General features: G+C 48.2%; 2 protein-coding genes across 12 annotated transcripts in view; one reads left to right on the forward strand and one right to left on the reverse strand.

Annotated features, from left to right (window-relative positions):
• Positions 1–4,003, forward strand: part of EXOC7 (exocyst complex component 7) — a 38,063-nt gene extending 34,060 nt beyond the window's left edge. For 4 of the 5 annotated variants that reach the window (XM_085854444.1, XM_085854446.1, XM_085854445.1 and 1 more), the window contains 2 exons: positions 2,433–2,566; positions 2,686–4,003. In XM_085854444.1, the coding sequence (XP_085710570.1) occupies positions 2,433–2,566; positions 2,686–2,788 (237 nt within the window). In that variant the 3' untranslated portion in view covers positions 2,789–4,003. The remainder of the gene's footprint in view (positions 1–2,432; positions 2,567–2,685) is intronic. The other variant, XR_015051154.1, reaches the window with a different exon arrangement.
• The window catches only part of ATM (ATM serine/threonine kinase), a 154,878-nt gene continuing 143,579 nt past the window's right edge, over positions 3,412–14,710 (reverse strand). For 4 of the 7 annotated variants that reach the window (XM_085854442.1, XM_085854439.1, XM_085854441.1 and 1 more), the window contains exons 59-64: positions 8,984–9,149; positions 8,441–8,527; positions 5,714–5,828; positions 4,168–4,231; positions 3,817–3,956; positions 3,412–3,684 (exon numbers count right to left, since the gene is read on the reverse strand). In XM_085854442.1, the coding sequence (XP_085710568.1) occupies positions 3,501–3,684; positions 3,817–3,956; positions 4,168–4,231; positions 5,714–5,828; positions 8,441–8,527; positions 8,984–9,149 (756 nt within the window). In that variant the 3' untranslated portion in view covers positions 3,412–3,500. Of the gene's footprint in view, positions 3,685–3,816; positions 3,957–4,167; positions 4,232–5,713; positions 5,829–8,440; positions 8,528–8,983; positions 9,150–14,710 lie in introns of those variants that run through there. The other 3 variants (XR_015051151.1, XR_015051152.1, XR_015051153.1) reach the window with 3 other exon arrangements.

Here is a 14,710-nt window from a genome sequence, read left to right on the forward strand (position 1 = left end):
AAAACTGCAGTCGGTTGAGAGAGGGTGCTCGTGTGTCGAAGCGAGCGAACGAAGGCTTTGTAAAAAGAGTGCTGTGTGTGAAGAACAGTCGGGTTCTCGAGACGTGCTCGGTGTGGCTTTGAAGCGAGCGAACGAAGGCTTCGTAAAAAGAGTGCTGTGTGTGAAGAACAGTCGGGTTCTCGAGGCGTGCTCAGTCGCTTCGAAGCAAGCGAACGAAGGCTTCGTAAAAAGGTTTAGTGTGTGGAAACAGTTGCTCTCGAGGCGCGCTCGTGTTTTTGAAGCGAGCGAACGAAGGACGCACAGTGTTGGATCTGCCGGGAGAGACGCTGAACCTACCTGCACGTCGAGGATTCTGCCGTGAGAGAGACGGCAACCGGCTTTGAGAGGCGAGTGTGGAAAAGGAAAGAAAAGGTGATTCGACAGAGAGAGAAACTGAGAGGACGGAGTTGGGAAGTCGGGCTTCGAGGTACGAAGGCAGTAGAGGAGACGACAGAGCCTCTGACAGTCCCTGCTCACACCAACGGCTCGACACATTTGCCGATCCGCTTGCCGGAGCCTGGCGCCTCGATTTGGGCTTGTCTGAGGAACAGGCCAAGCCTGGATTTGTATGCTGGACCTTGAGAGAAATCAGCGGAGGCCCATCGTCGACCTTACGCGGGGTCAGAGCGCACGGAGACCGCGTGCGGTGCGGAAAGGAAAGAGTGCAGCGCCGCCATCTTGCCACGCGGCGCGTTCGAGCTGGGGCTCGAATCCGTGGCCATCCGCCTGTTGCGAGTGACATTCGTGCTTTTGACACTGTCCTCTCGTCCATGAAACATCACCAAGTACTCTGTCTTGTCTTGCATGCATGCTGTCTGTATGTCTCTCTTTGTCTGCACGTGTTGTATAAGGCATATCTCGGTAGCGACCCCCTTGAAACCTGTAATCCGTGGTTCCCTAGTTAAGATCGGGTTGAGGATTGTTAATAAAACCATTGTCATGAATTTTGCTTGTTGTGTTCCCCAATAAATCTGGTTGGTTCGTATGAAGTTGCCGCTATGGATTAATTTCTGTCGCGTTGAGGAACGATCCGTTCGATTGGCATATAAAACCAAAAATGGTTACAGACTGGCAGAAAACGCTCGGCATCTGACAAAACCAGTCTGTAACAAGGGGTTCTATTTCCCCAACTGGTAAGGTAAAAGGATTACGTTGGTATCGCGATTGGAGACACGTGATCCGAGGCCTGTCCCTGTGTCAGGGAATTAATTTAACCGGCCAAACCCATGACAATATTTTGATGGTTCAGAAATTTATCGCTCTGACTCGCATGGAATTGAGGGGGGTGTCCATTGTGCATAAAGCGCTCATACTTATTCTGGGAGACATGAACAGGGGAGCTAACAGTCTTTGGGAAATTGTAGCCTTCCATTGTAATCCATTCATGCAGTTTCTCCTTCCTACTCAATTGCCATTGCTGAAAGGACAAATTGAATACTCCAGCAAAACACTGTGGTGGGACAATAATACACATAATGAGAACTGGGAAGACATTGGGAAAATGAACCCCTCAAATGATCTCACTTGGGATTGTCCTCCAAAAAACAAGGTGCTCTTCAGTGGTTGATTTTTTTTTTTTAATTTTTTTAAAGAAGGCAATTACTCTTCTCTGGGAGCTTCTTTTGATTGTTTTTGTGCTTAGGCCCTGGTTATTGCTGGTGTTGTGCATGTTGTGCTCAAGTATTTGAAACCGTTTCACACAGCCTCCAAGCCTGGTGTTGGCTTTACAGTTAAGGTGGCTGGCTTGAGATCTTAGGGTCTTGAGTTTGAGCCCCTGTCATTCCATTGAAATAACACCAGATGGGTTGACTCGGTCTATCCTTCCGAGGTTGGCAAATGAATACCAGCTTACTGGTAACAGGCACTGCATCAGCAGCACAGCCTGCAAGCTGCATACGAAACAACACAGCTTCCATGGGTAAACCTGAAGCACTGACTTCACGTTCTTTCCTACCTTTAAATGTCACAACTGATTAGTTTAACCTTCAGCCATTAATTGTAGTTTGTCAAGTTGGGATGAGGAGGCTTTTGCCTGGAGGAACACTTGTCGATAAGATTTGTACTTCATCGCTCAGAAGAGGAATCAAATGTTCAAAGAATCCCAGGCAAATACGCTACAGTTAGAACTATAGTATATGAGAGTTGTACTCTCATACTATAGTTGGTAACAGGTCTTACTACAGTAGTCTGCAGAGAATTACTACAGGAAAGGAATTATATTTTTGCCTGGGATCTGACATTCTTTAGACATCTTGCAAAGCTCAGTTTCTGGATTGGTTACGAATAAGCTGTGATGCATCATTCCTTGACAAAGTGAAAGATGAGAGGATCCCTCCCAAAAAGGCTCTGTTCTTTGGACATTCCTCCCAGCAAGTGTTTTTTGTTGGCGGCAGGGTTTCAATGATGGGTTGGAGGAGGTGTGCCGTGGCCAGAAGACCTGGGCTGTGCCAGATCCGGAACTGCGCACTCGCCTTCGGCAGGAGGTCAAACGCCTTGTCTTGAGTAGCTACCGCATCTTTTCTGAAAGGTACCATACGCAAACATTTTACTCCACCTTGCCCTGCTCAACTGCTTTTATACACACCCTTCCTCCATCTTCTCAAATGTATACATATATAATATTTTTTTTTCTCTCTCTTTCTGTAGATATGGAGAACTACCTTTTTCCAAGACCCCGGCCAAGTACTTAAAGTACAATGTCGATGACGTCGCCACCATGATGGAACGCTTATTCGATACATCTGCCTAAACTGCCTGCCAATGTTAGACCAGTGGAAGTTATTTTGCCATTTCCTTGTATTTGACCTTTGCTGTGCTATATAACAAGTTGTCGAAGCAATACGAGCAGGAAAATCTATTCATCCCATCTTGAAATGCCTGCAGCCCAGACTTTAATGACCGAGAGCAGCCTCTTGTTACTCTTGTGATATGCACACCCTATAACCCTATGGGTTATATAGTTGTTATAACACACAGAGGACACACAGTGTGTTATAACACACAGAGTATATAACACAGAGGACAAATTATCATCGTATTTCACAATTTTATTGCAAAATATAAACAGACCAGGGTCGTAAAAGTTTCAGCTTGTGTCTATTAAAGTACATAAGCAACATTTCAAACTACTGTCCTAAAAATGGCAGTGTACCAGTCTTCTACACCACTGGTCAAATGTGCAAATCTGCTTCCCTTGTGCCACTGGCAGGTTAACTCATCATGAGGGTGTGAGACACTGCGGGGATAAGGTGAGTTCATGCGGGTGGACGGGTAGATATTTGGTGAGAAACTACTCGTTTATGGGTCGTTAAGTTTACTTTGATAAAATACAACTTGTTGGCAGTGCAAGGGTTAATGACATCAACATGATGCTTCAAATAACGGGAATCTGTGGTGTTGGTCACACTAACCATGCTTGTTAGTGTGACCAAATGTTGGCACAATCGCATCCCAATACGAAGTCAAACCCATGGTTTCCACCCTGGGAAGAGGCAGCTCAGGTTGTTGATATCTTGAGCCTGTTGAATGAGTAGGTTGATCTGGCCAGACACAGAAAGTGCGGAACCGCTCTCCACCCCACGCAATTTTTCTCCCAGCCGCAGTAGCACCCGCTCTGCTACCTGGTTTACCTGTTTAGAATCTGACCTGGAGATGCACGTTCGAGGGTAGTGGTGAGAAAAGCTCCAATATCTTTAAACACGACTTTCGACATCCACATCATCCAATGACAGCGGTTCAAAGTGCAAAAAGCTATAACACTACAATTTGGATTCAGACCTTTTCTGCTCAAGCTGTTGTAGCTCCCTTAGTTTTTGATCTGTCAATTGCACATCTGGGTCTTCATCCACCCCACCCTGCAGCGTCAAGGCTTTCAGGGGAGTCATGGTCCATTCATATAGAGGGTCATAAAGCAGGACCTGTGTGTGAAAGTAGGGAAAACATTAAACAATCTTAAATTACTCAAGTGCTGTAGTATTCCTGATATTTCAATTGGAATTTTTTTTTTAATCCACAAGTTTAACGAGCACATCACTACTTTGCATTTCACAAGAATAATGGAAGAAAAAAAATTGTCCACATGATGAGGTATCCCAACTTACCAATGGGATGGTTGTTGGGAGCACTCACCTCAACGATGGTAATGAGAGCCTCCTGGTTGTTTCTCATCACTTGTAAGGTTTTCTCACAGCACCTAGATACAAATACGGGGCCTCATGTTTATTCATTTTCAGTGATGTAAGGTCATCCAGGAGCTTATACATATTCAGTATTTAACGAGGACAAATCAACACGGTATATGGGATTTCAAGCGGTGAGTGAAGCATCATGAACTAGAACGGCACTCGGTAGAGCGCATACCTCCGCCACGTCATGCCTGATCCACGAGAACATGTCGGGCCCAATACATTTTTGAGATATCGTGCTGTACATCGTTTTTGGCCCTATCTCTCAATGGTGAAGAATCACTTTGAAGATTATCATATTTGGTTCTTCACCAAAATTGAATCGATGCTTCCAAGATCATTAATTTCGTCCTTGTCACACACCCAACGTGTCCACCAAGTTTCATTTGAATCCATCCATAACTTTTTGAGATATCGTGGTATATATCCTTTTTGGCTCGCTTTCTCTCTCTCAATGGTGAAGAATCGCTTTAAAAATTATAGTAGTCGGATCCGGATCTTCACCAAAATCTAATCAGTTCGTCCTTGTCACTCACACGTCCACAAAATTTCATCCGGATACGTCAACAACTTTTTGAGATATCCTGCACACAAACAAACAAATAAACCAATGTCACCCTCAGGGTGACCCGTATCTTGCCAAAAGGTGACCACGTGTAACTTCTTTAAGGTCACACTGAGGTGAACAGAGCTGCTATCCACCAGGAGCGACTCCTTGAGGAATATCTGCCTACAAGAGATTCCGATGAGAATCGTTCTACAGAGTAACCATGAAAAATATGCGTTTGCCTCATAACGTCACCAAATGACATCATAATGTCTCAAGCTTGACATATCTAGAAAGCACTCATCGAGGTGTTCAATTTGAGGTACTACACGATATGGTTCCTAAAACTTGAAAATTTGACCTTGGGGTCAAATATGTTTGACCTGATGCGCTAACCATGAAGGTCAAGGCCAATCGCTACCAAAAATTAATCAGCTGAGTGCCAGACCATGAACTATATTCCCATGAAGTTTGAAGACGATCCGATCAAAATTACTCAGAAAATAAGGGTTTCGTCGACTCCCCTGATTTGCGACAAAGTGACCTTGACCTTCAAAATTTTATGCGCTGAAAGGGACCTCTATAGGCCTGATTTGCGAAGTTACAAAAATTTCCAATGATAACTGTGCTCTGCATAATTTTTTATACGTGATTACAGACAAACAAAAAAAACAAAAAAAAAAATACAAGCTGACTAACATATCTTGCAAAAACTTCGTTTTGGCAAGATAACAAAGACAGACAGACAGACAGACAGAAAAGGGGTGAAAACATAACCTCCTTCACCTGCAGTGGAGGAGGTAACCGAGTACTCAGATGGCAACACCAAACGGGCCAACCCAAAATATAGACTGTTGATTGAACTAGATACAGGGCTTGGTGATGACAAAAATAAACCAGTTATATCTGAAGCGAATTGTGATAACGCTTAACAGGTGCTGACCTGCGAAACACCCCTTCTACACCAGTGATCCCCATTCCATCCACCAGGTCTCGAGTCAGCCGGAACGGCACAGTCTCTGGAGTGGGAAGAATCCTGCCTTGTTCGAATGCGACACCTGTCGATGCAGCCATACAAAGCACGTTCGCGTTTCATCCGCTCAATTAAAGACATTTGTGTTGCATACCCGCCCGTCACCATGGGATTAATAAACGAATGAGTTTAAACCCCGTTGGGATGCCCCTTCGAGCAGAAGCTCGAATATGCGTGCTGCTGTGTGGCATGGCATACATTACACAAACAGTTGTGGATAAACAAGCACCCAAGTGATGTCATGCTTCACAACCAATGACTGACTAAACATATCTGCCTCGACAACGTGTTGACGAAATATTTCTACACTGAATTGTATTGGGTGAGTTTTGGAAGTTATTTCTTATTTCATGGTGTCAAGTGAAATTAAATTAGTCAAAATGAAACATTCAATTAATAACATCTACGACAGAGAGTCAAAAGGTATCCGGTTTTAAGTGGTAAAGCCGCTTCAATATTTGGGTAAGTCCTTCCTGCCATATGTCCGTCCGTCAAAAATGAAGAAGAAGAACCTTTGACCCATAGTTTTTAATTATAAAGGGTTCAAATGAGTTTCGTTTGTTTCTAGGCTTTGCCTGTTGCACATTAAAAATGCCAAACTGAACCGCTTCCTTCAGACACAGGTGCGATTTTTATTTATTTACTTTTCAAAAGGGTTCAGAGCCAAATATATGGTATCGAGAAACTGGGGGCAGAGGGAGTGGGGGACACATGATTGGCTGGAAACTACAGAGAAAAGGACTCTGCACTGTGCCAATGACCACTTCATGGTCAGGCAGACAACTGTTCAATTCTTTCTCAGAGTTCTCGATTTTTTTTAAAATTCGACTTTTGTTTCATCTCATTGTGCAAATTAAAGGTTATTAGTTATCAAGGTTGAGGTTTGTGTGACAAGTGAAAGTCATTATCATTTTGGGTGTAGCCTGTGGCTACTGGTTTGCATCATTGCTGGGAGCGTGGCTGTGCCACTGATGCAGTGCTCACTGCTAGTTAGTGCAGGAATTTAACATCCGTTCAAGGGATCGAGCACACACTGATGAATCACCCTGCCTGTGAAACACCAGGATGACAGTTTAAAGCTGGGCCGAGATTTAAACCGAAGCTGGATAGCGTAGAGGCGAGCGTACTTACCTCTCGGCCATCCTGCCCGCCCACAAGTGAACGTTAAATACAGTAGTCCCTCATGCCACACATTCTATGACTCCAACAAAGATCTTGGAACTATCTATTCTCTCATGGCTAAGACTAATCCAGCAGGTCCACCCGAAACGTGGGTTTCTGCATCACGGTTTCGCTCCATCGCGGTTGAAATATTGTGGTAAAATGTGCCGATCGTGGCATGGGTCCCTCGCTCTATCGCGGTCTGGCGTAGAGGAATATACATCCATGCATCTCCGTCTCACCTCACAGCCCCACGCTGCCCTCCATCACAGACAAGGATGCTCTTTCGATATCATACCATTTCGTTTACCATGTGAAATAAGGCAAATTAAACATTATAAAATGTTATTAAAAGCTTTCAAAGTAAGAAGCAAATTAATTCAATGATGAGGAATGTTGGTTCAATTTGGAGGTAATGACAAAGGAAGAAAGGAATGAACCAAGGAAGGAGATCTAGAATGAGTTCGTGATTTTTTTCCAGTGAAAATATTTGTTTGTTTGTTTGTTTTGATGCAAGGAGGGGGAAATAGATAAAGATGAGCAATGTGAACGAGAACACTTGGGATAAAACAGAATGAGGCACATATCTTAAGAGGTTTTTGCTGGTCTTCCTGGAGGTCCCGACTTTCCTGGAGAGACCAAGCAATCTTCTACAGGATCAGACTCGGACATTGTGTTCTGAACTCCTATTTACATCGGACAGGGTGTCACCCTATGAGGTTCTGTGAGTGGTGTAAGGTTCTCTAAGATTTGGATCACACAATGCCCTCGGTACAGGGGAGCCAGATCGTGCCTCTTTAACTCTGCCCGAGAGATGGGGATCAGCTGGTCGGGTTTACCGGACACACTGTGCCGATTGAGCCAGAAGCACCCTTGACTGCAAATTGTTGATATTTATAAAAGAAACAGGTCTAACAATATAAAGTCCCCCGCACTTGTCTGCTCCAGCCGAAGTGTTTAGGTGCGTGGCGTATATTGAGCCTCACGGCTCTGAAAATGCCATTAAAACCAAAAGAAGAATAAGAAACCTTCATGGAGAGGTGCTTGAGATTCAAGTGTGAGATGGACGCTGCATGACACCTTATACGGAGGTCGAAAAGGACATGCAGAACAAGACAAAGCAGACAAAGATCACCTTCACAAAGTCTGATGGCCCTGACGACCCGAAGCAAAGGACGTCGACATCTCAATAACCTCCAACGCCCTCCATCATCAACAAGTAAGTAGAATTTTAAGTGTTTTTCATTTTTACGACTGTAGTTCGGGCAAAAAAGTCGATAAATTCTACAGTTGGTTCCCCAACCCTATTTTTCCTATGAGGTCTTAATTCTGCGCATCACGGTTTTACCCAACGGCGGGTTTTTTCAAGAACGTAACCCCTGCGAACGGGGAGGGTCTGCTGTACATCTTAGCCTTCTCTGCCAGGGGTTGTGAGGAACAGCTGTTTCACCGAGACCGATCCCAAGCAAGTCGTACCAAGGTCAATGTGCACCAGTTCTGCAGTGTTCTCGTGCACCAGGATATTATTCACGTGCCGGTCTCCCAGGCCTAAGATGTATGCCACTGTGGAAAAAAAAAACAGAGCCGATTATTTTTAGGTTAAAATTGTTGCAATCCAAAGTGCTAAAAATACGAGCCAGGAGTTACTGTGTATGTTGAACAAATAATGTGACGTTTCTCCGATGACACAAGTAATCTTTGTCACACGTTAGCGGTGTCAACATCATGACCTGGTTAGCCAACCAAAGGCACGGCAAATTTTGGATCAATCTCCATATTATGTATAAAAGTGCTGCGATTTTTAATTTCCTTCTTTTTCTCCTGTTTTCCTCCTCCTTCCCATGAGAATTTTCTTCTACCCCTATCTCTTCATAGGTATGTAATATGCAGATGGACCCTACATGAGGTTGACAACGAACAACTCAAAGTTTCAGGCAAGGTGAACATTCATTGATTAGACACAGTGGTGCCTCATCTCTATCAAGCGATCCTTTGTATCCGCTTGTTGGAGGGTGGTACCTATAGATGAGGTGGCAATGCTGCGAGTGTAGGCGAGGCGCCGTTCAAACCAGGCGCATGGTTCAGGGAAACGCTCCAGAAAAAAGTGGCGAAACACAGGCCGGAAGTGCTGGAGAACTTTAGAGTACGTCGCCCGGCGACGCTCGGCAGATTTACCCTGGACCTCCTGACAAAGCACGCAAAGTCATACCACTGCATACACGGGCACATGCACAGCTGAGCAGATTACTGCGATATATGTGTGTGTGTGTGTGTGTGTGTGTGTGTGTGTGTGTGTGTGTGTGTGTGTGTGTACATATATATATATATATATATATATATATATATATATATATATATATATATATATATATATATATATATATATATATATGTATATCTTCTTCTTCTCCTTTCGGCTGCTCCCGTTAGGGGTCGCCACAGCGGATCATCCGTATGATCCGCATAGTGATTTGGCACATGTTTTACGCCGGATGCCCTTCCTGACACAACCCTAGTCGCCTCTTACGACACAGGTATATGGTACACCTATTTTAACCGGGGTATACACCGGCCCAGTACACTGGTACACATTTCGCCGACCTCGGAAGGATGACAGGCTGAGTCAACCCCCTGGTGTATTAATTCAGTGGCCCAACGGGGCTTGAACTCAGGACATTTTGGATCCCAAGCCGCTGCCCGAACCACTGCGCCAACACACCAGGCTTATTATACTATATATATATATATATATATATATATATATATATATATATATATATATATATATATATATATATATATATATATTGTTACGGATTCGCGCCCGCCGGCGTGCTGACGGCCACGTAACTCGAATCGCGGCACGTCGCCCACCGGACGGACAATCCAGTCGTGACCCTCTCGGACTAACGCCGGGAACCAGTCACGGGTGGACCTTTCGGTCTCACCGCGATCGAGCCAATCAGCCCCCGCGTGGGATAGGGTTGCTCGCCAAATTCGACCTACCTAAGTACCCACACGGAGGGTAGACCGGGCGATCGCACCTCGCCGCAGGTCGACTTCGGACACGGGCCACTTAAGCGACCCGTTCCGTACTATCGGGATAACCAAGCGGTGTTATTCGTCGACCTCGACGGTTCGATTAATTATCGGGCGTATTCAGCCCACTACCAACCCTTTACGTGAAGCAAGATGAGGGTTCAATGAAAGAAATGACGAAGCGATGCGGGAAACAGTTCAACACAAAGCACATTTATTCGCGATGAACGGAAAGCGCACATATACAATTCCACCAAAAGCACATAGAAAAGAAAAGAACAATGCAATTTACACAAAAAGCAAATGCGACAATGCAGATCTAATACCGATTACGCGAGCACACGGCAACACTTATACAATTTTACTTCACAGACGGCGCCGACAACACATACCCAAAACCAAGGAAAAGAACACCCTCAAAGATGAGGCGGGCCTGAGGCCGAGACCGGGTCGGGCCTACCCGTCTGGTGATGAGACGCGGAGCGGCGATGGTGCCTCAACTCCGCGGGCCTCGCGGGCAGTGTCTGGTAGGGGGTGGGAAAGGGGCCCCCTTGGTCGCACTATCTCAGCGCGGGGGGAAACAGGAGGGGGTTGCTGATGCTCGGGGTATAGAGGATTTCTACTCTGCCTCGAGTCCCGCGACGAGCGTCTCCACCTCGGCCAGGTCGCGCCGTCGGCCTCCCTGGTGTGCAGCTCCCTGCACGACGCGAGCACCCCCTCGTTTGCCCTCGCCGCCTCTCCACAGCTCCGTCCCCTTTTGCTCCGACTCCAACGCACACGACGACGACCAACTCCTTCTTGCTTCTTCTTCCCAACTCCACCGACTGCGAAGTCTTAACTCCCTATCCTTCTGACTGACGAACACGGTCGCTTATATAAGCCCCGTGGCTTCGCTCTCTCATCTTTGACCCCCTCCCTTCGACCTTTCACCTCGCTCCCCATTGGCCCGAGAAAAAGTGGGCGTGAATGCTTTTTGATCCATAAATTTGCATATAGCGATCGCCCTCCAACGCCCTGGAGGCGGGGCCAAATCGCCCTTCGCTCACCGATTGGACGGCACAAAAGTGGGCGTGTGTCGTTTTTGAAGCAGAAAATCCGTGGTTTTGTACACGCTGTTCGGCGCGCGCCCTGCACGAGTCCAACACCGGTACCCACAAGCGGCGCAAGAACGGTGGCGATGCGACGGTTGCGAGGTGTGACGTGAAGGTCGTGGCGGTTGTGGTGAAGCGGCGTTGTGGTTGGTGGTTGATGTTGTGACTGGTGGTGGTAACAATGGCGGTTGGTCCAAAATAAAGATAGTAAAAGAAAAACGGCTATCCTGAAGAGTCGCAGCACGCATAAATGACATGTATTCCCACTAGACAACGGGTTTGGGCCTAACTACACATATACTTACCGAGATATCTCACCTAAGGGACCTGAATGGTGGTTTGCGAATTTGGTAACCACAACACTACCCCCTCCCCTTTTTACAGACTCGTCCCGAGTCGTCAAATTTTCGTGTGCCATCATGTGTAGTTCTCCCCTAGTACATTTTACCTACGGATCCCTGAGTGCGGCATTCATGGTATTCGTGTCCCCAAAATAAATAACCTGAGGGCTGCGTAACTATCTAAACAAACTCACTCACACGGACGACTTAAATAAAATTGCCGGCGCTAGGACAGACATGCCGGGGGCGCACTCATATTTGCAGTACATCTTAACCTTAACTTACAAATTTTACACTAAACCATGGCCCAGGATCATTGAACTCTGCAAAAGAAAAGCAGTTAGAAGGGAGCCAGGCTGCCCACATGCAGTCTCTGGCTCAAACAATGCAGGTGACAGGGAACGTGGCTGGCTGCTCACACGCAGTCCAAGGCCTCCCCTTTTGAACTGAACGCAGTGAACCACAACGGTGCATGGGCTGCACAACGCAGTCTCCGTGCCAGCTCAAGTGGCACACGCAATGAGCACAACGAATGGATGGATGAACACAACATGGTGCACGGGCCGCCACTGCAGGCCCGTGTTGTAGCTGCCAACAGGGCAGTTCTTGCAGCTTGCAAACTGTTGCCTTGATCCTGGCGCACATAGCAATGAACAGGGGGGGCAAAGCAAAAATTGAACGGGGCTGGTGAACGTGGGCAGTGGGCATGGCATGGCAAAGGTAGCAGGCAAACACAGCCCGCAGAAGAAGGCCGCTGCAGGCAAACACAGCCGGCAGACGAACTGGCCGGCACAGGCCTTGAAGTACCACAGCTGCAGATGATCCGGCCGGCACAGGCCTTGCAGCAACACAACAGCTGCCGATGAAGTGGGCCGGCACAGGCCTTGAAGAAAAACAGCCAGCAGATGATCCGGCCGGCACAGGCCTTGCAGCAACACAGCCAGCAGATGAAGCTGGCCAGCTTTTGCCGTTCAGTGGAGGTTGGTGGAGGGAGTGCGGTGGTGCTGGCCACTTGGAAGGCGGGCTCGGACCTACCTACCGGTCTCCCTCCCACCTATCGCCTTTGCCTGTCACTGTACATACCCACTCCCTTAATTTGTCAAACCACAATTTAGCCCCAACTTATTTTTTTGTTGTTTTTATTTTTACCTCCCCACTATAAATCGTCCCCTAACCCCCTTTATCGTCTTTGTTCGGCTAACCTATCCTGTCACCGAGCCTACTCCCAACCCCTACGTTCCCTTCCCGGAGGGGAATAAGGGAGAGCTAACGTCCTGTGTCGAGGCCCAACTCAAGCCTCAGAATGGCCTCCCCAGAGTTCAGCGATCTAACCCAAAGTGGGTCCAGCGGCCCACAACGACAGCGAGGGGATGGATGGTGCGGAGGGGTACATCTCCTAATCTACCCTAACCATTTAACTGTTAAACTACACCGGGGCTTTCAACAAGCGCCTCTCGCTTAAACTATTGGTTCTAACAACCCAGATTCCCGTCGCCTGTGTTGGTGTCCTCACAATTTCGGGCCTCGCCCCCCAATTTTCTCTCCGTGCCCTCACACGGTCTCCTGGCTGGGACACGTGGCTCCCTTTGGCAGGTACGACCCTCTGCCGAATCTCCCGCTATGGCACCCCCGGGCACTACACCGCCTCCGAGCCTACCAGCTCCCTAACACCGGGGAGTGCCCCCCATGGCACCTCCCCTGAAACGCACACGTGGCAGGCCGGCCTTCCGGGCCCCTTTCCGAGGGTCACCCGTGCCCACAACACTGCCCACGCGGCTAATGGTGCCCCGGGCCCCCGCACCAAGCAGGCGCACCCGTGCCCACTACTCTATCCCGGCCCCCCATGGGCCCATGGCCTACCGCGGCCGACTAGCCTGGTGCCCGGGGTACCCACTCAGCGATACTCACCTTTCGCAGCCACGCTCCCAAGCCCGTCAACAGGGCTCCTGCACCCCTCCAAACGGGTTTCGAGCCTACATTCACACCAACAGCAAAACGACCTCCATTTTTCAATTTAACTAACCCCCTAACTCAGTCTACACTGACCCCGGGGTCCCTTGGGCGGGAGTCACTCCTCCCCCCAATCACTCATCGCACCATGCATTCCCCATTCGCTCCACTCACACAGACCCGCTGGCCTCACTCACTCAACAAGCACACGTACTCACCTCACAACTCTTCAACACACACACCGCTGAACTCTGCCATCCTTCTAACTACATCCCCTAACTAACTCGTGCTCCCACGTCGTCCCTTAAACTATAGCACGTTCCTTTTAACACTACGTAGCTAAGCTACGTCCCCACTACACATCCACAAGTCTGTCACGGTCTCCAAATAAATCATTTTATTTCCCAACCTAAATCTGGCTACAATCCCTCGAACTAATCCATTCCACGGACTCCATGAGGACTTACCCCTGCCCCATGAAGTCGGTCTAGCTAAGCTAACCCTTCCCCCTAACTAGTTTCCATCCTGTGCCCAGGTCAAGGGGGTCTTCCACCCCTTGCCCAGGAATCCTGTGCACCCGAAAGTGAGGCTTGCTGTTCTTTTTTTTTTTTTTTTTTTTTTTTCTACATGCGCAGCACCAGCGCGGAAACTCAGAGCTCGCGCACTTTACACCTGCCCGTGACGTCATGCAGCTGCACGTGTTCCTCGTCCCTCCTTGGACGGTACCATCCGGTAGAGATACCCCTCCTGCCGGATTCCAACCCCACGTGCAGCCATGGCGTCACCGTGTGCATAAAAAAAAAACACAAGCCCCACGTCTCGAGGGGTTCCCCACGCGAACACATGTGCTTTGCCCGTTGGAGCTTAACACACACGATCGCGTGGAGAACCCGTCCGGTCCAAATCCGTTATCCTGCCTAAACTTTGTCCGTCCGCGGGATCGGCAAATCCACCGCTGGCGTTTCCGGACCGGGACTTCCCTCTCGCAAGCGAGCACGCGGCGGTCTCGTGCGTTGCACAGCACGGACCGCGTGCTCACTGCTGGGTGAACCCGGCACGGTCCCCGAAACGACCACAGCCGCTACTCGGCTTTCTTTCTTCTGTCGCCGTCGTCGTCGCCATTCGACCCACGCACACCTGCGTGTTACGACGCACACAGTCCACTCCATCACATTCACACCGGGAGACGCGGCTGCGTGCTCCGGCATGCCAACCGACATCTCCCTCACATACCGCTCTCTCACACACACGGTCTCCCTTGCACTCGGCCGTTCACTCACGCATGCTACCTCCCTCGCACACGTGGCTCCACGCACTCGCGGCCT

Source organism: Eptatretus burgeri, chromosome 14, assembly GCF_056783735.1.
Source record: "Eptatretus burgeri isolate ZD-2024b chromosome 14, Ebu_testis_v1, whole genome shotgun sequence".
Taxonomy (NCBI): Eukaryota; Metazoa; Chordata; class Myxini; order Myxiniformes; family Myxinidae; genus Eptatretus; species Eptatretus burgeri.